The sequence below is a fragment of the Archocentrus centrarchus genome, unplaced genomic scaffold, assembly GCF_007364275.1.
Source record: "Archocentrus centrarchus isolate MPI-CPG fArcCen1 unplaced genomic scaffold, fArcCen1 scaffold_64_ctg1, whole genome shotgun sequence".
In the NCBI taxonomy this organism is placed as follows: domain Eukaryota; kingdom Metazoa; phylum Chordata; class Actinopteri; order Cichliformes; family Cichlidae; genus Archocentrus; species Archocentrus centrarchus.
In genome coordinates this window covers 810,236-838,167 of record NW_022060281.1, presented here as the reverse complement: position 1 = coordinate 838,167, position 27,932 = coordinate 810,236, and the positions used below count along the sequence as shown (strand labels likewise).

The 27,932-nt window shown below is 49.3% G+C and overlaps 1 protein-coding gene across 11 annotated transcripts in view; it reads right to left on the bottom strand.

Moving 5' to 3' along the window:
- Window positions 1-27,932, bottom strand: part of dlg1b (discs large MAGUK scaffold protein 1b) — a 104,147-nt gene that overhangs the window by 35,365 nt on the left and 40,850 nt on the right. For 7 of the 11 annotated variants that reach the window (XM_030725651.1, XM_030725652.1, XM_030725654.1 and 4 more), the window contains exon 4: window positions 9,524-9,688. In XM_030725651.1, coding sequence (XP_030581511.1) covers window positions 9,524-9,688 — 165 coding nt within the window. Of the gene's footprint in view, window positions 1-5,635; window positions 5,786-9,523; window positions 9,689-27,932 lie in introns of all 11 variants that reach the window. The other 4 variants (XM_030725646.1, XM_030725647.1, XM_030725648.1 and 1 more) reach the window with 1 other exon arrangement.

The window sequence follows — 27,932 nt, the reverse complement described above, 5'->3', positions numbered from 1 at the left end:
GAGGGGGGCTTCACTCCACCTTGGGTCCCCCCCCCCCACCTCCTCTTCTTCCTCTCAGACACAAACAGGGAGGCTGCAGAGGAGCTGATGGAGGTGACCAGGAGAGGAGCTGCACCGCAGTCGTGCTCTTCCTGTCAGTGGTGGTAAATGCTCGTCATCACACGGGGGTGATGGGGGAAGAAAGAGCGGAGCCTCCGGGGGTGAATTAACCCGGCGGGGTGAGAGAGCATCGCTCGGCAGCCGGTCGGCGAGCCTCCGTCTGTGCGAGGCAGACGGCAACAGCAGACTGCAGGGCTGACGAGAGGACGAGCGAGAGCGTGTGTGTCTGAGTGTGTGTGTGTGCTTAAAGAGAGCGCAGGCAGGGAGGAAGTTAGTCCTCTGATCTCTTCTCTCTGCAGTCTGGAAACCTCACACAGCCCCTTCCTCCTCCTCTTCCTCCTCCCTCTCACTGGGTTTGGTCCAGCTGACCTTTGTCCCACTTCAGATTCCAAAAATGAGTCAGCAGGGGAAGACACTGAGTTTTCCCGGTATGGAAATCACAGGAGCGGTGGTCACGATGCCACAGTGACTTCATTTAGAGCGGGGGAGACAAACATGTGGCCCGGGGGCCAGAGCCAGCCCGCCAAAGGGTCCAAATCAGGACCAACGTGACAGCTTTGCGTGAAAATTAGAGCTCAATCGAGGTATCAGTAATCAAGGAGACCAATAACTGACAGCTGGAACCGATTTTTATTTTTGTAGTGCAACGTTAATAAAACTTTAGTCCAGTTTATAATCCTGATGAGTTCACGCTCTTATAATCTGGACTCGGTCACTCTTCCATCGTTTCTCTGTGCAGTTGTTTTCACACGCTGCACTGTTGTGTTAATATTCTGCACATTTTCCTCTCATGAACCTGACCACAGACTAAATCTGCCACTTCTACTCACTGAGTGAAATAACGTACACGGTCTCTTCTGAAATAAATTAAACCAGCATCAGAGACCCACATGCTTTTTGTGTCTGCTCTTCTTTATTTTTTCCATCATTTCAACAACATCCACATTAAAGAAATTTCTATTATTCAGTGAATTATGGAATAAATTAATGTTGGTGTATTTTTGGCGTATTGCATCTAATATGGCCTGAAACTGTTTTTATTTGTGTCATTGTTGCCATGACTTTGGTCCTCAATGCAAACACGTTGGGCTTGTCTTTAGTCTTTGAATCCTTTAAAGTTGTTCTGCTACAATTTAAGGAAACTTACAAACAGCAAACCTCCACTATGGAGCACCACCAGGCTCTACCCTGGGCCCACTACTTGAACACAGGTATCTGACAGGTTCACAGAAAGTGTATTACTTTATGAAGACGACACCCTGCTGATCCTGATGACCTGCCTTGTAGTTTAAAATCAGTCTATGGATGAACCAAAAACAAATGGTCATGTTATATAAACATTAGCACAAAGACCCAGTGATATGAACTACAGGATCAACATGTTAGCTTTTTGGCGTGATTATGCTACAGAGACCTGCTCCTCCTCCACCTCTGTGGTATGTTTGTACATGAATTTAACAGCAAACTGAGGCTTGGACGTTTCTCTGTCACTCCTCCAGCAGAGGAATGCTTTCACTGTGTTGGTTTTTCCACGTGTCGGCATGATTACACAGAAACTAACAGGCCAAACATGCTGCAAAGCAGCAGGATGTTAAACTTTGGTGCAGATCAGTGTTTAACAGCAGATAACGAGCGTCTGAGCGCTCTTCTAGTTTCACAGTAACACTCGCTGGTTTCCACCCGAGCGTTCTGAGAAAGAATGAAGGAAAATCTTTAAAAATGCGTCAAAGACGTGTTATGAAGCACACCATACCAGAGGAATGATCTCACTGTGTAAAAGCTTCAGTTCACCATCTATCAGAAATGCTTCAATGAAACAAAGGAAACATGATTTTCCTGGACTTTCACCAACTTTCCTGCTCATGAAAACGTCCGCACCGACATTCAACGATTTCCCTGAAACTCCATAAAGCTTTAAATGGAGCTGGCCCGTCCTCCCGGGGATGAAGTGCAGCAGAGACGATGAAGAAGCGCTCATTTCACGAGCTCTGGTGCTAAATATACTTCAGAGCAGCTGTAAATCTTTCTGTTGGGGACGAAGAGGAGGCCAGCGGTTCTCCATTTTATCATCACCCCCCTTCACTGTGTTACTGAAAGCCTCACTAAATCTGTCCTTGTCCTTCTGTGCAGGTTCACCCCTCCTCCTCCTCCTCCTCCATTTTCCTGCCGTCGGGATTTTCTTTGTCGACATTCATCTCCTGTGTTGCCATGGCGCTGCTGAGGACAGCGAGTCGAGTGAGAGGTGGAGAAAGGGAGATGAAAAAATGAAAGGGCTAAACAGCACGGAGCGTACGGTACGTCCTCCCGGCCCTCGGCGTCTTTGTGGGACGTGACGATCCATTTACTGCGTTATCGTCGTGGAGGTGTTGGAGATAGCATCCGCCTGCTGACGTCAGGCCGGGCGGCCGCCGCACATCAGACGTTTGGGACACAATGAAGAGCCGGATGAAGAGATTTCTCCAAAGACTCGCCGCGAGTGCTGGAGGTCCTGAAGAGTCATCAAGCTCCTGTGTGTTCAGTCTGAGGCGCAGGTCAGAGTTTTTCTGCCTCACAGCCACACGTGAACCCCCCCCCCAAAACACACACACACAGCTGTACCTGTCCAAAGACATTATGAAATGAGGAGAGTGATGAACCAAGCAACTGATGTTCAGTAAAGCTGCGGCATACCGACCTGCTGCTGACTCATCGGCACGTCTGCCACGTTTTCCCCGTTTTAAACCCGTCTGTTGCTTCTAACAGGAAGACCCTCAAACTTCAACACAACAAGTGTTGTGTTTAGTTCCTCACATCAGTCTACGCAGTTCGCTCTATCACCTCCTGCTTCACTGTCAGGGCTTTCTTTACTACGAAGAAAGACCCCTTAACTGGCAGTGTCCCGCCCGTGGGCTGTTTGTAGTTCTTTCCGACTTTGAAGTCTCATAGCGTCACAGTAACGCTGCAGTTCGCCCTTACGATGCTTTTATATGACAGACTAGACCCTCAGAATTCGATTGACACCTCACTTGGCCAATCATGTTATGAAATGGGTTTTCCAGAGCCAATAATAAGCAGACAGCGTCATCTGAGTTCTCTGGACCTGCCCCCAAATGTTCTCCAATCGTTCTTATTGGTCAACTCTGACCCAAAATCCAAAACCACAGCTGTATAGCCAATAATATTCCTGACACGTGGGTATATGGCACTATGGGGTGTGTTTTCACATGAATCCATAAACTCCCTGCGTATTCAGTGCGTCCTCCATGTGTGAAACTGAGCAGGAAGTAAGAGTGTGTGCGCCGTCGTGCATAAACAGTATTTACAATACTTTTTCTCACCAACGGATGTCAGAATGCATCAAAAACAGGCTATATTTATTCAACGAAGTGACGAAATGACTCACGAGAGTAGATTGTTATTTATTAGAGGACTTTGTTGCTGATTCGACCGGTTTTATCGTTGCGAACGAACAGCTGTTACTCTGAAGGTGATCCATGGTATGTGTAACTCTTTAGTCTCAGCTCGTCCTCGTATTATATGCTGTTTAGATGTAAATATGTATGTAATGGTGAGCATGACATGCACCATTACACAGAAAATATCACTGTACGCTGTTGTTACACCACTTATATTGTGCGTGTGTTTTACATATGGAAATTTACAAGAGCAGTGTTGGAGTCAGGGAAGGTTGTTACAGGTCTCGATGAGGCTTTCACGGGGTCTTTATTACGTTTATTACAGCAGGATGAGGACAAAGGCTCAGAGCTTTTTTTGACCAGTACGTGTCTAAAGTTTTACAAACAGCTTTATGCTTTGTGTCAGTTTTGTTTGTGGGGGTATTTGTTTGGGAGGGGGCTATAAGTTGTGTATCAGAGAAGGAGTATTGGGAGGATTGTGGGTTTTTTTTTTATGTGTATATGTAGTGTTTACATTTACTGTAACTTCTGATCAATATACAATTTATTTATTTTGGGTGTGAAGGAATAACTGAAAATAGACTGGGGGTTTTTTTTTGTGAATGAAGGCCTAACATTTTCCTTCTTTTACAAATTAGGGCAACCTCTGATTTATATGTCTATAATTATAATTAATTTGTACTATCAGTAACTTTGTGTATATCAGAGGATTCCTCAGGGTCGTATCTTTGATTAGAGCCTCATTGATGACTGTATGTTGAAGCATTGAGGAGTTACAGACATTTGAAGTTTGTATAACAAAGGCTGCTCACATGTGAGACCACGCCTGAGATCAACACACAAAAACCTTTACAAAACAGGAGGTTTTTGTGCTATCTTGATAAAATTTGAAATACACGGTAAAAAGACTTCATTCTACAGCTTCTCTGGAGCTTGAAAAAGGCAACTGGACTTCTTTTTGTTTCTTGAAGACGTTCCTCCTCTCATCCGAAAGGCTTCTTCAGTTCTCAACCAAATGGTGGAGAGACCCAGGTATTTAAACCCCTGTGGGCGTGGTCCCCTGGGGGGGGTTATGACCCTCTATGGTTCATGTGCATAAACACATGTGCCCAGGTGTGAAGGGAGGCGTGGGTCATTTCAATCAGTGGTTTCAGTTGAAACCAATTTAGGACTTCGCTCTATTGTTTCATGTGACCTATTGAGGTCACTGGAACAAAGCTGTGATGGGGGTTGAGACGTCTGGGGAAGGAGCTCAGGACAGCACTGTAAGGGGGGGGGGGGGAGTTGGTGACGTAATCCACCTCCTCTGTTCAGTGATGGTTGTTCACAGTGGACATAGATGCTTCTTTCACTCCTCTTTCAAACCATCTGTCTTCCCTGTCCAAACTGTGAACATTGGCATCCTCAATGTCCTCTTCACAAACGAATGGCACAACATAGAAGAGCCACCTCAACAGGACAAGACTCAGCTGTACATCTGCATCTGAAGGAGAAAGGGCACTCTTTGAGGATAAGGGATTAAAAAACTGAGCGAGTCAAGATGCGTGCGACTCTGTGGACGCACGAGAACTTAAAGATGAAAGACATTCACACACTCAAGCTTCCAGAATCAATAACTATTTCCAAACGCACTGACGATGCTAACGAGCTAGAACCAAATCTGAATCAAAACGAGCCGTCGCCTGAGCGCTGACCAGCATTACCACTGCTGCTTCCCTCGGCTGTACACAGATACCTGCTCATTACCGCTCAGTAACAGCAAACTGGACCTCCGCCTTCTTGGACCTGCTGTTAGTCCAACGAAGCAACAGCAGCCACATGATTGGTCAGATAAGTAAAGATGCTCCAAAAGGCTCCAACGGCACAATCATGGTCCACAGGTGTAGCTGAGGGGAAGCCTAGCAGACAGCTAGCAGCTACAGCCGCCTGTCAGTCAAAGAGGCCACGCCCCTAATAATGCAAACTTAATATAATTTAAACAGGTGAGGTACTACCACAACTACCACAAAGCTTCAATATCAGTAAATATGTTGTAATCAGAGCATGAAGTACTTCAGATGGGTATGAAAATATGATGGAGAGTAGGGCCAATACAACAACCTGGCAGGATGGGGGATGAAGGTGAGAGGTGGGGGGTTTACCTGGATCGGGGGGTAAGGGTTGGAGGAGCAGGAGGGGAGGGGACTGTCCTCTCCGTGGGGGTAGAGGGTGGAGGACGTAGGGGAGGGGAGCTCCGGGTGATGCTGTCCTAATGTTGAGGAACCGTCAAAGATGCACTCCAGAGATGCTACCTACAGGACAGAGGAGGAGAGGAGGGAGGAAAGATGGCGGCTCGCAGAGTCAGATTCAGCAAAGGACGAGCAGGAAGTTCACAGAAATCACACAGACATGGAGGAGGGCTGGGGAGGTTTCTGGATGTGGATGAAGAGCAGATGTTTCCACACTGAAAGACCAAAACTACACAGCAAAGACTGCACAGGTGACACCCACCCAAATCCTCACAGATCCTACATGCTGCTAAATTTAGTCATTAGTTAGGAAGCTGGTTTAAATGAGCTTTCCATTTTAATGCTGTCAGCGACCCCCTCCATCATCAGACCACAGGAGCCCCGGACCTCTAACGGATCGCTTTACGTTATCAGGTATACGACCCACGGTCTGCAGTCCTGTGGATCAGACTCACCCACAGACTCAAACCAACAGTTTTCCATCGACGCTCCTTTGAGTTCTCATTAGCTCGCTGCCAAAGTCTCCAAACACAGAACACGAAGGGTTACTGCTGTGAAGGCGTCTGTGTGAATCCAAACGACTGACTAACCCTGACCAACTGCTGAAGCTGCTTCAGTTCTTTTGATACCTGCTGTGTCTGAAGGCTGGCTGCTAATGTCGGTTTATATTATCTGTATTAAGCTACAAACTAACCAAATCTAAAACTGTGGGCTGAGATCCTAATTCTGTTTAGTTTATTCCTGCCAAAGAAGAAAACACTGCCGGGATGTTTCAGCGTTGGTCTGAGTCTGTAGGTGAGCTCTGATCTGAAGGAGAGTCATCAGAAACTCTGAGGGACCAAAACCACAAAGAGCCGACCTGTCGGAAAGCTGTGAGTTCAAAGGTGAGTGAGGGACAAACTGATGAAGAGGATGGAGGAGGGCGAAGGGCAGTAACAGACAAACTGGCTGACTCCATCAGAGTCCTGCAGAGACACATGACCCCTCAGTGGTGACTGACAGGTGATCGATCACTAATCAGTGAGCCTGGTGCAGGTTTGTCTTTGTCTTCTTTTAAATAAAGATTGAGTCAATCACACAGATGACTATGATGAGACTTTTTTAAGTGGGAAACTCAGCACAGTTACTCTGTAACAGGCAGATTCAGTTTGTACACACTGATACACACGCGCCTGAGGCCGACACACAATGAAGACAACAACACAGCTCTCATTCAGGCCACAGCAACACTACAGAAGCACAGCGCTGGTGTTAGCACAGACACACAGCACAGCAACAATTAAACTGAGACGTGATCCTCTGCACTGAGCTGCTGTGATCAATCAGTGCAACACAAACCGATCATAAAGACTTTATTTCATTCTTCTGCCTCTGCTGGGAAATCAGTGTTTCTGTGACGTGGAGGTGACATCAAAACTCTCTCCTGGGTGTACTGCAGCCATTCCTCCTCAGAGGGTCACCAGGCGAGCCGCTGCGTCATTAAAATAAACTTTGAGATTAAAATGTTAAATAAAGTCTGCGGCACCGTGAGCTCTGTGAAACCCCTCCCTTCAGCCTCTCTGACTCCACCTGCGTGGTTCTTACTCCAGCCGCTGAAGGTGGCAGCAGCTCCGCAGGAACCGGTGTTAGTCTGCGGCGTGCATTCGGCCCAGGCTGAGGGTTCACAGACGAAGAGGAGGAAACGACCCTGACGTCCGGCCGCTGTTTGAACGATGCTGAAACTAACAGACTGTGGACGGTACAGATCTGCAGGGTCTCAGAAACCTGAGCATCATCATAACATCATAAACTACGAGCTGGTGTTCATGCATTCACTGCTGGTGCAATACCCTCCCCACACACTGGGTGGCAGTCACCTGCACCTGATACAGGTCTCAGCACTAAAGCATCAACAGAAATAAGAGGAAAATATTCAGATCAGTTATATAAGGCAGCACAGACTCTTCAGTCAGGTTAAATATATTTATATATATATTAACAGCATTGAGTTTCAGCCCCCCCAAAAAAGAGGCTGTCTTTGTGAAAGGAACATCTCATGCTGAGATTACAGGAACATGTACAATAAGGTGTCTTCACTGATCACACTCACGTTTGCATCGAACCACCCGAGGCTCTTCCTGAGTCGGGAAAAGCCCGACTGCGTCGAGCTTCCCGCCACAGGAGTCCGTCAGCTCCACGCGATGGCAGCAGAGCGCCGTCTCAGCCCCACCCACCCAGCCTCGATCTGAGCTCATGCTCTCAGATGCTGCGAGCAGCGCAGCGTGAAACGGTTCAAACCTCCATGAAATATCCCGTCTCAGCTAATCGGCAGATCGGATTAATCAGCTCCGAGCAGGAAGCGCGGCGGCAGATTTTAGAGGTCCTTCTGTTTGTCCTGTCATTCGGCTGCCAACACATTTAAGTCACAGCTGCTGATGAGAGAATATAATGAGAGGAAAGGCTGAAGGGCTGCTTTGCATTTCAGCTCCTGGTTTAATGCCGTGACCTTTGTTTTTATAGCACCGATGTTTAAAAGTATCCGTCTCACAGCTACAGCTCAGACCCACAGCTCACACTGGTTTGGTGTCTTTCCCTTAAAGCTGGAGGATGGAAGCAGATATCAGGATGGGCCACACTCCAGAAACACTGGATCCTACATTTCCCATAATGCAACCTGACAGCGTCTATCCACAGATGATGGTACACACACACACACAGCCGCACACACGTTACAAGAATAACATGAGGCTGGAGCAGCGACAGACACAAACACAGCGGGCGCTGACAGACGCAGCACAGACAGCGGGCGGAGTCATGTGACTGGGAGGACGCCAAATTCTCCAGGTCGAGCTTCCAGGATGACAGGAAACAGAGCGAGCTCGGTCTGTGAGAGAAGCTGCTCACGGAGCAGAACCGGAGCGTCGGTGTCGAGGCCCAGCGGACGCCTGGCAGCCTGGGCTCAGACACACTCTAAGGCTCTGTTACAGCCAGTATCACCTTTGGTTTAAATACCTGCTCATGTGTTTCACTCACGTTTGGTTCTTCGTGCCATCCTCATAGTAATTATAACTATATTCTGTTGGGACCTGGGAGCTCCGCCCCCAACACCACGAGGTAAGCTCACCTGGACTTTTACCTGCAGTGGCTGTAACACTGAAACCTGGACCAGAGGAATTTGACTGGTGGTGTGTGTGTATGTGTGTGTGCACTTCACTGTGCTCAGTTTAAAACAGAGCCTCCCTCTGACCGACTCGAGTGTGTGAATGTTGATGAACGGCACCGTCACCATGAGAGGAAGTAAATGTAACGAGATGAAGCAGCTGCGACTTTACTGGCACCTCAGAGACAGAAACACCCTGCAGACCTCTGAGGGTCCTTTCAGTTTGCACGTCGCACACTTTACTGTTCCTGGGTCATCGTTTGCTTTTATATTCCAGGTTTATTTTCTGCATAACATTAAACAACACGATCAAACCAATGAACAGCGCACTAAAACAATAATGTAACCGTGCTGCAGGTGGCAGCCTGAACGTTTTACTAAAATCAGCTTTTATTAAAAATATTAAATAAAAATGACCAGGAGCAGATGTTAAATTTCCTGTAGCTCATTAAGCCACTGCTCGGCGTTCAGTTTGAGGTTCTTTCTGTTTGAATCAGGACTTTTTTCCCCTGTCAGACAGGGTGATGTCAGACAGGGAGGCCAGGATGTTTTTAGCCTTACATGGAGTTCAGACCCGCTGACTGCTTTAAAGTGAAACCAGTAAAGTCGCTGACAGACAGGAAGACGTTTGGACCAATGAGAGACGGGAAGCCGTCGCCTACCTTCATCGGTGAGATGTGAGCGTGGGTGACGTATCCGTGCACATTCTCGATCTGGGAAAGGTTCTTCTCTGCTACCTGGACCAGCTCTGCCCCCCCCACCTCCTCCGTCAGCTGGGGGGAGCTCTGGTCCTGGGGGGACGAGTCCTCATCGTGGTGCCTGTACTTCTGTAACAGCAAACACACAAAGACAAGAAAACGGGGTGAGCAGTGGAGCTTCTGCCGGTCACGGAGCAGTGAGAAGATCTGCTGTGAGCTCGGTGACAGCAGGAAGGAAGACCCCCCCCCCGAACAGGATAGGACCTTTCTGTGATCATCATACACCATAAAAAGCTCCACTCAAGCTCAACAGCAGAGTAGAAGGCGCCACCATGTGGTGGGAATCAGTAATTAGAGGTTAATTATTTACAGAGACACACCGCTGTAAATAATGTGATGTTTCACACACAGCCAAATATTTTAGGGCTCTGGAATAATTAGTGAGTATTAGCAGAAGTATTAGCTTTTAACGATCTACTTCTGCAGATCTCGCTGTGGCCTGGTGGCGGCAGCAGTGATCTTCTCACAAATACAGAGGTCCTGATGTTGCTCAGTTTGGCCTCGGAGAGCTGGAGGCGTCACCGGGAGAAGGTTTTATTTCCAGGCAGAAATCCAGAAGGAACGTCGTCCTGAACGGGTTAAACTCTGCTCTGATCCTCTGACTGCTGCCTTTTCTTAACCAAAGGTGACTCACTGCTGGATCACCAACACCAAACTCTGCTCACTGAAACTCACAGATATAAAAAACTGAAGGAGAGGAGTCAGCGCCAACTCCCAGAGTGCACCTCTCCAACTAACATCCAATCAAGGCCTCAGTTTGTGCTGCGGCTGAGCTTCACTCAGTTTCTAATAAACGGGAAAAGAGCAGAGATGTTCCTGTCGTCTGCTGATCGGCAGCCTTCACCACTGAGTCAGAGCTCTCGAGTCTTACTCATCTGTTTTCTGGCTCCAGGAGCAGAGACGCTCGGTTTGACAGGTGAATGACTCGACTGTCCTGAACAGCAGTGGTTACGTAACCAAACTGAGTGATGGGCACCTTTCAGAGCGCCGGCTCACTGAGCAGGAGGACCGTGGTTCACAAACCTGAGAGACACCACGGAGCTGCCACTGTAATTCAACCAGGAGCTCATTACCTGAACAAGTGAAAACATTTTAACTAGGGCTGGGACTTTAACGTGTCAATATTAATTAGTTATGGGGAAATTAACGAATTAAAAATTTTAATGCATTTTAATCGCACTTTGCACCGGAGCGTTTCTCAGTGCACGAGTTCCAGGCAAACAGATTATATCGACGCACGATGTCAAAAATTTAGCCGCATTGTTTGAAGGACCCGGCCCACATTATTCGCAGCCCACGAACGCCACAAAGGCCGGAAGTGAGCAGCTAGCCTTCATATCAGCTGCCCTCACCTCTGCGTAGCTCATGTCGCCTAGCAACCGTGAGTGCGAAGCACAGCTGTGTAAAAACAGCTGTTAAACAGAGAACGAACTTTTTCTCCTTTTTGTGGTTTAATTTTAAGTCTTTATTCAAAATAAGCTGTTAAAACAAGCGTAACACATTTCAACATCAAGGAATACAGCTGAGAGAATGATTAATTTCCAACTATAACAAGTGAGACATTAATGTTGAATAAAACTATCCAGTTATGATGCTTAACTTTAATTTCAGGAGTTTATCACAGGAGCACTTCCACCCTTCGTTGGTCAGCAGACTGGTGGGAAAATAAACAACATTTTGAAGTTTAAGCTTATGTATATGGATTCATTCATCAACCAAACTTAAATTAATATTTATCATGTTAAATATTGAAATGTGATTAAAATGCGATTAATTTCGATTAATTAATTACAAAGCTCCTAATTAATTAGATTAATTTTTTTTAATCGAGTCCCACCCTTTAACTAATAACTAGTGCCACACCCTTTGTTTGCTTCCTAAATTCATAAAGTTCCTGTATGAAAAGGTTTTTTAAAATTAAAAACAGATGAACCAATCAGAGCAGTCTGGACTAAATTCATCTCCAGCTCAGTGAGGATGAAACAGCTGAGACAAACTGTGAGAACATGCAGGCAGCACGCCCACGCTCAGGAAAATCTAAGCTAATGCAGCTTCACTAAGTGCTGTCAAAGTAAAAGCACCGAGTCCACCATCTGAGGCTGCTGCTACAGAAACAGTGCCTGTCTAACCCGACTGAGTCTCATCTCTGCTTTGGTCTGAAGAGGAGTCTGAAAACAGCTTCAGAACGACGCTGAGTGTTTCTAAGTGAACCTGTACGTCCATGAGGAGCATTAAATGGAGCGACACGTCAGCGATCAGAGCGCACAGAAAAGGACTCACTATGTGTGAACACTGAGTGATGAAGGCAAACACTGAAGCGGCTTTCTTCTTCATTTACACAGAAGTCAGTCTGTTTGACTGCTTTCATTAAGAAAAATCAGAAATTTAAAATGATGTGACTCAAATATTGAGTAAAGCTCACAGAAACATGAAACAGCCTTTTCTGCTCCAACTGAAGATGCAAAGAAAAAAATGCCGTACGATATGATCCATGATGCTCATCAGTGAGATGAAGGGACGGAGACAGTCCTGCTTTAGAGACACAGAGGAAACAAACTTTAACTAGAACTCAGCCTCTCTCTGTGGTAGCTCGGCAACAGGCTGGGGACCCGTCCAGGTGTACCCCACCTCTCACCCTGTAACAGCTGGGATAGGCTCCAGCAGCCCCACAACCCTCAGCTGGATAAGTGGAAGAAGATGGATGGACGGGCAGATAATGGAATGTATGGTCTGGATATATCTGATTTAGGTTATGTACCCTAATATAACTCATCCTATATTAGATTTATATTGATAACAGACAAATGAACAGGGCTGATAACAGCTCCGCCCCCTCCTCCACCTCTCGGTGGCAACAGCAGGTTAAAGCAGCACTTCCACTCTTATTCACAGCTGGATTTCTCAGTACTGAGTTCATTTGATTCTGTATTGATTTTTAAAATCAGACAATAATGCAGAAAAGATCTGAGCTGGTTTTCATTCGCCTGCTTCAGTGTTTCTGAGGCGCTCCTCGGCTGTCGGGGGGCTGCTTTCACGTGAGGATCGTTACGAGGGTGCCTTATTGGAGCTTAACGAGTTACAAAGGAACATTCAGAAGTAATCTGAGTAAATGTGTCCCATCCCAGGGTCTCGGGATGATTTCAGTGTTTTGGCTTTTCCTTGATCGGGGTCTCAAACGCTGATCCTGCTTTGCCTCAGCTGGAGGTTTCACCGTGAGGCAGATTAGTGGAGCCCTGACGGCGCTCTGAGAACCTCAGAAACTTTCAGCGGTGACTTCAAAGAGACACTAAGCTGCATCTGCACGGGATTATCCCACGCCTGATTGGCTGCGGGCCGGATCGGCCAGCAGAGAGCCCCCGTCATCACTGAACCCTGAACCCGTAACGCCTCCGTCCTTTGGCTCCCTCCGCCCGGTGGGCACGAAGCCAGCAAACCGTGTGAAGGGCACCGCCTCCATTCATCAGGCTGAGAGGCGCCAGCCGGCGAACGCTTGGTTAGTTCACGAAGGACGGCGGCAGCTGCAGGCCACGCCCACAAACGTAGAGGTGTGAATCTGCAGGTCTGAAGCACTACGAGCCATTTTCACTGACTCTGCAGCCACAACACGATGTCGACCCAGCCTGGTCCAAACCACGCAGCAGAGGATTTCCAGCTGTGAGGACACACCCACTTCCTGCTGTGTGACGTGTCAGGAAAACTGGGGAAAATACTGTGTTGAAACCATAAGAGCAGCGATGGACTCACAGAGAGAACACATACCAACACGTTTCCCTACAAACCTGCACACACACACACACACACACACACACACACACACACACACACACGGCCTACTCACAGTTTAACCACTGCAGCCCAGCGCTGCACCTTTTTTGCTTCGCCTCACCTAAAGAGGTCTGAGCATTAGCGCCAGTCTGAGGATGTTAAACAGGCCGCAGTGTTGCACTGCAGACACACACACACACACACACACACAGACAGCTCGTTGTGTTTGTATGAAGGTGAGAGCAGTAAAAATACCCGTTTTTGTTTCTGCGCTCATTTACAGATGTTCTTGGAGGCTGAATGTGGAGGAACAAGAGAAATAAAGGAGAACACCTGAGCCTGACCCCACAGGCCAGGTTAAATACTGCAGGTACCCTCCTCACACCTTCAGACTGTCAGACAGGCTGAATTACAGCCAACCTGCAGAAACCTGGCTGTGAGCTCATGTCTGGGCAGCTCCACACTGCTGCTGGAGGTGATCAGAAATGTTGGATTTCTCCAGATGTGGAGGACCACGATGCTGACAGAACCCGTCTGCTGGCTGTTTATGGAGGATCTGCTGTGGAGGTGTGAGCATTTCACAGCTACACTGTCTACATTACAACCACAACAGCCCACACAGACCGGCCGAGGACGTACCGCTGTGATCTGACCCTAACAGAGGAGGGAAGGCTGTGCTCGGGCTGAAGAACGGGGAGCACACAGAGGTCCCCACAGAGCTCTGACCTCAGCATCATGAACCCGGTCTGGGATTACAGGAAGAGACAGAGACACTATCAGATCAGCTGGTATCTGCCCTCGAGGAGGCGGCAGAGGTGATCCATCCTGTTACCTGATGAGCTGGGCGTGAGAAGGAGCTTAAACCGTCCGGATCAGAGCCAGCTTCCTGTCTGATGTCATCAGCTGGATTCCCGGAAAAAAAACCCGCTAGTTTCTGTCTCCCACTCGTGTTCGTGCCGTTCCCTCTGAAACACCTCACTCCCTCCTCTGCTGCAAATGCAGCACCACGACCGCTCTCACCAAACTTTCCTGTTATTCCATCAAACCGAAGGAGGAGGTGCGATTTCTCCTCCACGGCAGCTTTAACTGCTAAACAATGCAAGACACCACTCAGCTGTTATGACAGCACACACACACACACACACACACACACACACACACACACACACACACACACACACACACACACACACACACACACACACACAGGACTGTGTGTGATGTCACGACCACAGAGCAGGGCTGCGGTCACACGTACTCTCTGGAGACGAGCTCGTTTTCTTCTCCGCAGAGGGTCACCCTTCGGTTTGCGGGCGTTTTAAAAAGTCGATGTAAACCTGCTCGATCGCCGAGTGAAGCCGCAGCCTGGTCAGGTGTGAGTTACTGAGAGCCTTGGAGCCCAAACTGTGTTCGTTATCAGGCTGCAAACATGTTCATTGCTGCTGTACAGCTGCACTTTAACATGGGAGTCTATGGAGACTGGCGCCTCCGGTGGTCATTAGAGGAACTGTCAGTCTTTCTGGGCCACTTTGACATGGTTTTTCAGGTCTTATGGAGTGATGGCTGATTTTTCAGTGCACCACAGCTTCAAACTGGGGAGCACCCCAAAAAGCTGTGTGACATGGCAGGGATTAATACCCTCGACCTACCCACCCCACAAACCCAAAGCCTGGATCAGACCAGTTTACCCACCTTTACCTCAAAGGGTCACTGAAGTGCTTTCTGACCCCAGCTCAGCTTCTCAGGGAGGATTTCCTCCATCACAGAAAACTGAATCTCTGTTTGCAGTCAGAAAATCATCACTTACACTTCAGCATGTTAATCATGAATAAAACTAATCATTACGTGCAGAAATGCAGAGCACCTGGGTTACAGGAAGGCACATCATCACAGCTAGACGGGACTGGGAGCTGCAGCAGATCACTGCAGCTGCACTGCCTCTTTAACTGGGAGGAAGGCCTCAGTGATGGGAGGCCAGCTCCACCACAGAGAGTTTAACACATTCAGCTACATCTTCATGAGCTTCTGGAACAGCTGATGCTCGAGGCGTTAATGACTGCCAGCGTCTAAAGTCAGAAACTTTGCCAGCAGCTGAGGTAAGAGATCATAAAGACGCTGCCTGAGGACGAACCACGAAGCTGGAGGCAGGTCTAACCCTGAGTTTCCACCATGGAAATGCTGCAGACCTAACCTGCTCCAGATCAACAGGTATGATCCCACAACCTCCTGACCAATCAGATCTCAGGACAATACTGTCACTAAACCAGAAGAAGAAAACGCAGGAAACAGCTGGAAGCTGCCCTGAGTGCTCCGAAACAAACACCTGAGAGCTCAGTCACTGAATTTGAACTAATTTAGGCATTCAGATTAGAGATTAAAGCTTTAAGAATAATTCTAATCCCTCCGTGGTAGCTCAGCTAGTCAGAGTTTACTCTGCTTCCAGGATAGCATTAGCAGCTTCTCAGCAGTGAGAAGGCCATGAGAGAAGACACCTCCCTGCAGTCTCAGACTCTGGTGCATGAAGCACAGAGATGCACTGAGTCACAGCACATGTTCTGCAGGAAAGACTCAGAAGCAGCTTGAAGCCTGTTTTTTCTGTGAGTCTTAATATACGATCCTGAAACTGCCGTCCTGATGATGAGAGCACTAAACAGCAGCTGGGACAATAAAACTGTCTCTCACGCATCTAAACATCCACTTAATGGAACTACAAGTGTAATCTGCGACTCTTCCGAAGCTGGAATAGCAAATCCTCGTTAGCTTATCGAGCCGATAAGCACTCTGTGTGACCTCTGAGCCCGATTGATCACGTTGGGCTCGGAGAGGCCAGAGGAGGGAACGTGCTGATGGTGAGTGATGCCGAGGCTTTAAAGAGCTGCAGTGAATGAATGAATGAACGTTGGTTTGCAGTCATCACTGCTGGGGCTCCCTTCGTGTTGGGGCCACAGAGTAACACAGACGGGGGGGTTATATTACCGCTGATCATTCAGCATCAGCCGGGTCTCGTGTTCAGGAGCCTCGGGGACGCGGTGACTCGCAGCTAAGGTGAGGCTGGGTCGACCTCCGCCGCTGTGTGCGTTTGCTGCTGAAGAGCAGACTACAGGGAGGCCGGCAGCAGAGGTCAGCCTGGAGAGACGCTCTTCTGCAGCTCAGGTGTTAGGCTAAGACGACGCGGCACTCGAGGAACGGCGAGGTCACCCGACACCCGTCTGCAGGTCTGAACCCCGGCAGGAAAGGTGCTTTTATTTTGTGAGTGGGCTCAGTTTTCAGGGAGACTGTCAGACCTTAATGAGGGACTCGAACTGTGTGCCTCTGAACTCCAACCACATACAGCCTGCACACCTGCACCGGCTGTTTTTAGGGGAATTATAGATACAGGAGCAGATCCTTACTGACATTTATTACAGAGCTTCTGTGTCTGCCTCTCATCCAGAAAACACACAAACACACAAACAGCACTCTGTGGTGACACAAAGACGTTAGTAAGAACCAGCAGGGATGGAAGCCCTGAGGTTAGGTCATACTGGTTCAGTTTGGAGGATTGCTCCAAACGTCAGGAATATTTTCACCAAACCAACACCTGATGGTCCGGGGGGAGGACAACAGCTTCAGTCCCAGTTTGTGTCACCCTGTCACACCTGTTATTGACCTCAGTGGGGCTGGAAGCCTATTTAAGGTGGGTGAAGAAGGCCAGCTGAATACCAAGAGTGTTTTTCCTGTTCCCGTGCCATGGGAAGAGTATGACATCACTGGAGGACAGCGGCTGCTCTCAGCGCTGTGAAGCACACGAGCGCTTTACTCACATCTGTGACTAACGTGTGAATAAAGTTCCAGCACGAGCAGCCTCAGGTTTCCTCGCAGCAGCAGCAGCAGCAAGGATGAGGAGGATGATGATGATGTGAGGAAAACCACAGCTGCTCCATCCACCACAGAGGCGGAAACACGGCTGCAGCAGCTGAAACTGAAGCCCTCTGTGACTCCGTCAGGTTACCTGTAAGCAGCAGGGATACCTGCAGCATGCAGGGAGAGTCTGAGCCCCCCCAGCTTTCTTCCACAGGGTCTTTAAGCCTGTCTTTGTGCTGCAGTCGCTGCTGTAACCTGCAGACACACTAACAGCTCGAGCTGGATGTGAAGCAGCAGATGGAGAAGCATCAGGAGGCCGCGGGCGAACCGAAGCGTCCCAGCGCTCGAAGGCAACGCGTGCACAAAGAAACTGCCGGGTCACAGGTTCGACTCCCTCCACCTGAGCCCACATCTGCGGCCCCCTCTGCGTTATTCTGAGCCGATTCAGAAAGAAATAAAGGTTTAAAGCTGCGAGACGCCGAGCCCACTCACTGTGGACCACAGCAGCACAAATGGAAATGTGGGAGGCAGCGGGGAGGTATCCACTGATGACACTCTCTGCCTGAAAAGAGCTTCCTCCTCCTCATCATCCTCCTCTCTCTCAGAGCTGTCGAGGAGGAGGCGGAGGCGGCACAGTGCCGACTCCTGCCTGCCAAAAGCTGCTATAAATAGGAGCATCACCGCGGAGAGGATGTAGCAGGATGTTCAGGAGGAGGAGGGCTGCCGGATGATTCAGGGGGTGATGAGGAGGAAGATGGGAACGACCGACAGAGGAATCACTCACTGCAATCTAACTGGAGGACTTTCTGTGTTCTGTCCCCATTTACCCTCTTTCTGTCTCTCCATCAGCTGTGCAGCTGATGAGGACACACCACCACATCAGTGAGGTAGACACAGGTTTACCCCACACCGGGCAGCAGCAGACAGAACCTCTGAGACCCTCCATGACAGAATTTAGAAGCTCCATCAGGACCTAAAGCTGCTTCATCAGTGTGATCATGTGATCAGCCACCTGTCCCACCTGGTGAAATGAGCCTGAAGTTTTCCCCCGTGAACGAGCAGAAACGTCAAACCGCTGCAGTTTGTTGTTGATGCTCCAGGTTCAGTCTCTAGACTCTGACACTTGGAGTGGGTGTAAAACTGATCTGACTGCAGTTTTTTGGCATTATGTTTTTGGGCTGTCGGTTATTTGTCTTCCCTTCCAGCTTCATTAATAACGTGTGAAACGAGCTCATTAAGGGCTGAATATATACATTTGAAATGTGAAGAACATAAAGTCCTGAGATTTCTGTCTCGTTTAAATCCCTCGGCGCTCAGACGGACGGTCTGGTCTGAGTCGAGACGATCTCAGCGCCAACAAACCCAGAGATGCTTGAAAAGGGGCTCAGAAAAAGAGCAGCTCACTAAATACTCTACGCCCCCACGATCGGTAACTTCAGGCACTATCTATCGAGCGTGTGGCTGTGAGAGCGGTCGATAGCGGCCGATCGATGGGACTTAATTAGGACTAGTTGCGATCAAACGCTCACAGAGCAGACGCGACAGCGGTGGCGGCTCGTGCTGGGAGCGTCTCCATGTGACCGTCTAACCTCCAGATTTAAGGGCATCCCAATCCCCACAGATTAACAGCAGATACAATCCAACCCTGATCCACGCAGTTCAGAGGTCAACACGGCGCTCCACATGATACCACAAACCCCTCCTCCTCCTCCTCCAGGCACTGGGTCAGCATCCAATCAAAGCCCACAACTGGGGGTGTGTACAGCCCGAGTATGAACAGATGCCCTCTGTGTCTGTTGCGGGGTCCCTCTTTATCACAGCGTATTAATCAGTCTATCAATCTCAGGCTCCGGTTTTCATCCAGGGAAAAACTCTGAGATAACTTCAGCTTCTCCCCGTGAGCCAGCAACTCCTCCCCAACCCACAGTTTCCAATCCAGCCTTTCCACCCTAAGAAACAGTTTTTCTGAGCTTTAAGCATCACAAGGCGACTCGATTCAGATGAAAATACTGAGGAGAGGAAGTCCTCTCTACAGCCGATATCTCCAAACTCACACAGGCCGTGTGGAAAATTACAATCTGTGCCTTTAAAGTTCACATGAAGCTAATATGAGGCTCCAGCAGTCTGAGTCACTCAAAACAAGAAGAAATCTTCCCATTTCTCCCACTTCAGTACAGAATTCCTTCTTGGTTTTCCTCATTTTGTGCTAAAGTCAACTTGATCCGACTAACAGAGACGTCTGAAGCCTCGGAGTAGCATCGACTAAAGGAGGACGACTGAAACAGAAATCACATCACGAGGGGTCATTCAGGGGCCGTGTGAGGAGCAATTACAGCAAGAAAGGAGGCGACACGAGACGTGGAGCCATCGGTTTTTACTCTCCTCACACGGTTCTGCAGCAAACACGCCAACGCTCAGACAGAACCTCAGACAGGACCTCAGACAGAACCTCAGACAGAACCTCAGACAGAACCTCAGGATCCTCTTTCCCACCAACAGGGTTCTGGAGCCGGTGCCGTAATTTGAACCGTTAGGCGGGTTTTCCACCGCGGAAGCACTCGGTGCTCGGCCAAAAAACGGGTTCAACTCCGGCCCCGCAAACTACCTGGTCTGGAACCAAGAACGTGTGACGAAAGTGGCAGAAGGGCGTGACTCTGCCGTCTCAACATCAAGTTTTCTACCATATTACATGTGTATTACAGGAGAAAAGCGAAGCGATTTTCACGGCTGTGAATTAGGTTGGGCTCTAAGGCTGAACTTGCTGCTTTGTATCAGTTCATATCACAGATAAAAGGACACAAAGTGCGTACTTGTCGTCTTGCTCTAATCGCTGTCTGTGTTTCCCTCTGTGCTGCACACAGATGCTGCAGTAGTTTGGTTTGGACCCTAAAACGTATTTGCAGCACAGAAAGGAGAGCGTGTTCTCCCACGTTTGTGCGCTTCGGCTTCGTGTCCAGGCCCCGCCCACACTCACACGTAAAGGAGCAGTTCACAGAAACGTGGTGGGAACACAAAGTTTTGGAGTGTTGTCACTGTCAAAGCCGTCCCTCACCATATTTATCCTTACATCGGGACCTCATCCTGAATTAATACAAAAATGGTCTTTTTATAAATTAAAGGAATAAAGTGCCACTAACAGGCTGCCAGTACCTCTGCTGTAACTGCTTTATGTTTATTTATTGTAAATCCAAATTTCTCTGTAATGTGGAAAAACTGAGATGTTCACTAAGTGTTATTAAATGTTTCCAGTTAAAGTTACTCAGACTGAAGAAAGGGAAACCATCACTGCAGCTGCTGCCTGATCCTCCACCAGTCACCTCTGACCTTCACTAATCTATAGACAAACAGTGCAGACTGGCATCCTTAAACTGCAGTTTTTTTCTAATTATTATTCCAAAGGGATTAAAGTTGGAAAGCTGTGTGCCGGGTTTGAACCCCTGCTGTGGTCATTATAACTAACACACTCTAAATCTGGGCTCTGCTGGTTGTATTGTTGCATATTGCTGTATATCTGCAGACATCACCTGTTTGTGGGAGCATAACTGTGCAGTCTGTGTGAAACTTTAGTGGCTCGGCTTTTACAGCACGATCAGAGGGGAAATTCAAACATGTGGAGTCAGTGAAGCCTGGAAACGTGTAGGAAACTTCACAGGAAGTCATCGTTTACTTGTCTGCAGCACAGCTCTGCATTTATGACGCGCTGTTCAGACCTGAACTCTGTTAAAGCACAAATGTTCCTGCAGAGCCGTCCCTGCGTGCACGCTGAGCCTGACGTCTCTCAGCTGACAGCAGAGCTCATGAGGGAGCGAGCTTTCGGTTCGCTGGCGTTTCCCTGCGCAGCACATGTCCGCCGCACACGCACGTGCCTGCCGGCCAGCCGCCGCCGCTCCCCGACAGCCAATCGCGCCTCAGCGCTGCTGCGGACCGAGCCTCCGATTGGCCGGCGGGGTGATCCGGGCGTGACGGGCAGCTCGGGCGGCCAATGTTGTGGCATCAGGTCAAAACGTTAAACAGAGGCTCTCTGTGACAGCCAGCGAACGCGAGTTATTTCCCCCTCAGCTGTCGCCTGACAGGAAACGAGCACAGCAGAACCAGGTTTCTATCGTTTTAAGGGTTTGTGATGTGCAGCTCGTCACAGCCCTGCAGCTTTTCTGTCTCACCCACACACTTCTGAGTACGTTCATAGTTCAGCGTCTCTGCTCCTGCACAGCTTTATGTAAGAAAACATCAGCAGCTGATTGGTTTGAGTTGCAGAAGTAAATTTAGACCCGTGTTACTGCAGCAGCAATGAGCATCAATGTTAGAGGAGCCTTTATTCCACAGGAGCAAACAGTAATCTGTCCTTTGTGGCGCTGCCGTCTCCTTTTACAGCTCACAATAATCCGGATCGGACTTCTCGGCAGGCCGCGGAAACACTTCCTGCCTCTCTATGAAGGTGACAGGACATCATTTAGAGCTCGGTCCCGCGTGCAGACGCCTTTTCATACTGTCAGTTCTCATGAAGAAACAGGTGAATTACCCTGATTACTCAGCTCAGCGTTTCAGACGTTCTCATGAATGAATGCACGCAGCAGCAGGAAGCTACTCGTACGAGTCGAGGAGCTCCTTTTATTTCTGAAGGCTTCTTTATTCCTGCCTAATTTCTTCTGTTCTAAGGATTTACAGCTTTTAAACAATTAATTTAAAAAGAACTCATTTCTCAAAAATAAAATATATATAATGTCAAATTATAACAAAATGTTTCATATTTTAATCCTTCTGTTTTCATCCATCGCAGTTTATTTGCAGTTCATTTTTACGATCAAACTTCCACCCCATGTTGACCCTAAAATGAACCCTCGCTAACCCAGCTGTGAATTATGGGAAATGTAGGCGAGTGGATGTGTGCCTGAGAGCAGAGCTGGAACCTGGCTCCTCGGCCTCAGCGCTGCTTCAAGATCGGGAAAAGAGACGGCGTCAGAAAGTCGCCCGCCGCGATTCCCCGACTTCTGTGAGGGCGGCGCAATAAATCCATACGCACGAGTACAGAGCGTCAGGGCGCTCTGAGGCAAAGAGCCCACAATAATCTCTGGAGGGTCTCTGCCTGCAGCTGTGGAGCTGAAACACAGTCAGCCAAAACAGCGCCCCCTGGTGTGTGTTTACACTCGTTACACAGAAATCACTGCTGGCTAGCGCCTCGTTACTGAGAGCACCACTCAGTGACCTCATCGCCTCATCCTGACCTTTAAACACCCTGGAGTTTGTTCACAGTTCATCTCACAAAGCTGCTCAAGAAACATCTGCCCGAGAAACCTGCTCTCAGATTTAAGTCAGTGTTTCTGTGGGGCACGGGGGGGGCTCAGGGTCCTGCTGGGGGGGGGGGGGGGGACGACCTGGGAGAAAAGTTGTGCAGAACAAATGTTGAACATGGGACTGATTCTCATGATGGAACAAGGAAAGGTTAGCAGGTACGTTAGCACAGTGAGGAGCAAAACTCTGCTGCGACGTCTCAGCATCATCAGAAAGTCTCGTTTTTAACAGTTTGTAACAAGCAGAGTTATTTTTAGATTCATAAATTTAATTCTTTTAGACTTTAAGGATCCACCATGACTCAGACGTTCAGCGAAACCCCCAAAATCGTCAAGAAAACGATCAGCTGCATGTTTTCGGTTTAGTTAGCTAATAATAATAATAATATAATAAATGTGGTGCCGTCTGAGCGCGGTACGAAAGGCTGCAGCTTCTACTTTAAACAAATCCGCCTGAAGTGCCGGCAGATCCGAGATTCTCCGAGATTCTCCGAGCTGCCGTGCAGCGTTTTTGTGGTTTTCCGGCCGAACCGTGTGACTGAGGTGCATCATGGGAAGATGAGGATGGATTGATGGGAATGAGGAATGTCTCAGGTTAGAGGACTGATCGCTCCGTCCGGCTCAGGATGTCACAGCGAGCTTCCTGAAATATTTATTTTTGAAGAATCGTGAATTTTAAGGATTTTTATGAGGAACAGGAAGTAAATTCAAACTTTACTTTGGATTCTACTTTTTTAGCAAAAACACGCGAACTTGCCGCGACCCCGCGCTGCTGAGTACCCCCGCCCCATCCTCCTCAGCGCTCCTCTGGACGTTTCCACCCACCTTGCAGCCGAACATGAGGGAGATGGTGCTGTTGGTGCAGGCCACCTTGCAGTGGCACAGCATGGGCGAGAAACACTCCACCTTCTTCATGCTGGGGGACATCTTGTCGACGCCGGGGCAGTTGGCCGACAGCCGCCTCCTCAGGGAGCGCTGCCGGCTCCTCCCGCGCCGCCCGCCTCCAGCTGCAGTTCCCCCAGCAGCACCTCCTCCTCCTCCGTCTCCACCTCCTGCCTCTCCACCTCCTCCACTGCTGCTGCTGCTCCCTGCTCTCACCATCCGCCCTCATTCCTCGCATCGCTCCATCGCGGCGGGGAGGAAACGACTCCCAGAGCTCTTCCTTCATTCAGGGAGAACCTCCCCCTCCTCCTCTCCGCTGACCCCTCCTTCTCCTTCTTCTTCTGCTGCTGGTTGAATGTTTTCCTCTCCCTCTTGACCTCCTCTCAGGCGCTCGCCTGGACTCCTCTCTCCCTCGTCCTCGCGCTTGTTTTCCTCCTTCCTCTCTCTCCCGCTGCACTCAGAGTGTGATGATGACGAGAGCGAGCGAGCACTGCTGTGTGTTCGGTGTGTGCGTAAAGCGTCCCTCTGTGGGGGTGTGATTGGTCTCCAGGGAGAGGGGGGAGGCGAGAGAGGTTGGTCACATGACTCATCGGAAACGAGGAGGGATGAACGACAGAGGGAGAGAGAGAGAGAGAGAGTGGGGGTGTATCCTCAGGGAAGGTAGAGTGATGTAGGACAGAGTCAGTGATGTGGAGGAGAGGAGGATGAGGAGGGCACTGAGGAAGAGTGCGAGCCCACACACACACACACACACACACACACACACACACACACACCATCAAAGAGGGCTGTTTCAGTTTGACAGTGACGGAGGAGCGCAGCAGGTGATTGGTCGGCGGGGATGGCAGTCATGTCCGCGGTGGAGACAGACGTTACGTTAAAGGTGGACGCTGCCTCCGGGTCTGAAACACGAACCAACGCGCAGGTGCTTTCTTTTTCATGGCCACCAGGGGGCATCTACTGCACAACTTCCTGTTGAGAATATTAGCCCGTGCTTCCTGATGAACCCTGTGGAGGAAGCTTCCCAAAAAACAGATCCTGGATCAGGTGGGAACTGACGGAAATCTGACGGAAACTTTCTGGATGATGAAATAATCTCAGGCGTTCTCGTGCAGCTGATTTTCTATCCTTAAATTTTTTTGCTCAGGCCGAGTTCATCAAACCTGAAATAACAAGTTTCACTGATCAGTGTTTTTATTGCTCACACTCAAACAGCAGCTGTCACAAAGTTATATGTATGTTATGAAGTTATACATATGTTACCAGCAGATCCAACTTGGTTATCAAGCACGTGATTTTATCTGCGACACAGCTGGATAATCAGGGACCTACAGCTGTGCTGCCCTCCTGCGTCACAGTAATCAGCTGATATCAGCCTGCTAACGACGCTGAGGAGAATAATTAATAAAGACAAACAAACTCCCTCCGAGTACAACACAACACTGCCCAGCTTTGTGAGTCTGTGTGTGTAATGGACCAGGTCTTATAAAGTGCTTTTCTACTCCAGCTGAGCACTCACAGCACTTTATACAACACGTTTGGATTCACACACATTCATGGTTCAGCATCTTGCCCAAGGATACTCCAGCACGCAGACCGGAGCAACCAGGAATCGAACCACCAGCCTTCTGATTAGTAGATGACCTACCTCCTGAGCCACAGCCACCCTGTGTGTGTGTGTGTGTGTGTGTGTGTGTGTGTGTGTGAGGAGGCAGGTTTAGTCCTGGGTGGAGACGTCAGGAAGCAGAAATTCCTTCTGAGACCAACAGCAGAAGCTACGGAGTGAATCCGTCCATCTGTCTTATCCGTGTGTCTTTCTGTGCTTTTACTTTGACAGTTTCTCTGCACTACACACACACAGACACAGACACACACACACACACATGCGCGTCCACCCACTGTCTGCCGCTCGCCTCCTCGGTGTGTGTTAGTCATTCGGGGTGCAGAGATGAGAGAAAATGTGAGAAAAGGAGCTCTGTGTCCCGCCGGCTCTCACTGCTGCTGCTGTAAAGAAGCAGCCCGCTGCTCTTATCGACCGATAGTCTGATTTTTAAATGCAGGACTGCTGCCTCACAGCAAGAAGGTCGTGGGTTTGAATCCGGCGTGTGGGACCGTCCTGTGTGGAGTCCGCATGTTCTCCCCGTGTCTGCGTGGGTTCCTCCCACAGTCCAAACACATGCCGTCAGTGGGGTTCTAAACACAGGTGTGAATGATTGTGTGTGACAGACCAGGGTGCCGTCCAGGTGTGTCCCGCCTCCCGCCCTGTGGTGGCTGGGACAGACTCCACCCCCACCCTGTGACCCTGAACTGGATCAGTGGAAGAAGACGGATGTTAATATTTATGGTTTTACAGGCTGGAGTCAGTGAGTATGTTGGACTTTTTCACCACTTTAAAAACAAATTATTATAAAGGTGAAACATCATGATCATTACATAAACGGACCCGTGCTGACCCGGAGGCTCCGGGGAGCAGCATCGGCTCACAGCAGTCACCTTCATGCTGTGAGGCACAGACATCAGGAGAAGATCATACAAACCTGATCCCCAGCAGCTAAGGCTCATGGGTACTGTAGTTTTAGGAGCCAGCCACCACAGATGCAGTCATTTAACAAAGCTTTGTCCCACGGCCCGGCAGCAGCATCTCCTCCAACGACAGCAGGCGCCTTTAACCAGACTGAAGCTGAGTCTGAGACACGCAGCCTCTCATTAAACCCAATTACAGCAGTTTGCACCAATTAGCTTCCATCTGGGCGCGCGTCTGCGTGAGCGCCTCATTACGGAGGTCTGAGTCAGGCTCGCCACGCGCAGACACACAGACGCAGCCGAAGCGCGGCCATCACACTCGGCCCAGCCGTGCAGACTGAGCGTGTGCGGCGGCAGCAGCTGACGGGTTCAGGTGTGACTCTAAATTTACATGCCGACCGGCCGTCACACCGAGGAGCTCGCAGAGAGACGGGGGGGGGGGGTCGTTTCAGGAGCACCTGAAGTGGGTCAGAGACACTCTGTGGGCTTTAAACACAAAACACACCTGAAATGTTCCCGAGTCGCAGCTTTACACGATTTTAACGTGAGCGCTGCTGCGATGACACACAGGAGGAACAGAGAGAGACGAAGCAGCCCGACGTCTCCTGCAGCAGATCCTGAAAAACCTGATCAAGAAAAATCTGATCCATCCAACTGGGAGTCAGATCACTGGGATCACTGGGAGTTTGGGGTTAAACAGCTGCAGTCAGAGCAAACCGCAGACTGGCTCCGACCCCCTCTCAGTCGGGTAAACAGCCGTGGAGGTGGCTCCCCCTGCTGGACGTCAGTCAGAGCTGAATGAGACCATCCCAAAGGGATGTGCTGCCCCTCACACCCTAACCCTCACCCCACCTGCAGCTCTAAAAGATAAAAACCAGACTGAGCCGACCTCACAGAGGAGGGGGTCAAAGTTCACACACTGAGAAGCTGAGCAATGACAGCTGACAGACAAACATTACTGAGCTGATGGGTGGATAATCTGCTGTGGGCGACCCCGTGAATAAATCATAAACCATCAAAACATGCTGCGTACATTAATCAATGAGTGGGATCAGAAATAAAGCTGATTTTTGTTTCTCTTGTGTTTGTTTCCTTCCTCCTTTTTAAGCTGCTGGCTCTAAAATCTTCATCAGCTGACCTGAACACAGCCGCTCTGCTGGGCTCCATCTTTGGATCACTCTGGGATTAGTCTCTCATAAACTCTAATCGGGTAACATAATAATAATCTGAATGTAAAAACTCTGACAGGGCAGAGTTAATCCAGCTCAGCCTGCAGCAGCATCACCGTGCAGCAGCAGCAGGGGGCAGCACAGCCTCAGCCAGGCTCTCCTCCCTCTGCAGCTGAGCAGGTTCGAGCGATCAATGGGACTAAATGGAAACGCGCTGGCTCGTGTGCAGCAGGCTGACTTCACTTTCCAGAAACAGGAGCAGACACGAGACTCAAGAACCTCCTTAATGCTCTGAAGAATCTACCAAAGACAACAGTGTTAATAATTTAATATGCACTGAGAGCACATGTGCTAATTATAGATGACAAACTGCATACAATAACCATCTGCCACCCATACAGAAACCCACTGCTGACCAGCTGCATCTACAGCTCAGTCAGAAGCTCCTCAGGGTCACCTGAACACCTCTGTCAGCACAGGTGGGGTTAGCACCACCGAACCAAGGTCTGACAACTTCCTGTTAAAGTCTCATTTTACAACCAGGAAATAACCTGGTCCTCTTATTAATCTGAGACAAACACTCCCTGTGATCACTGCAGAGTTTCTGTCCACCTGCACCGGAGAGGCCACGCCCCCTCTCTGAGTGTCTGCCTGTGAGTGTTTTTGTCCCAAATGACAGTTTGGCAGTGACGTCCTGTGCCTGTGTCGACCCAGATGGCGAGGAGTCGCCCTGAGGCGAGGGAGGAGGAGGAGGGGACGTCAGAGCCATCTGAGGTCACATCTTAGCTTCCCTGTTGTATCTGCAGCGACTCAGTGCCACTCCCTACCCACAATCCTCTGTGC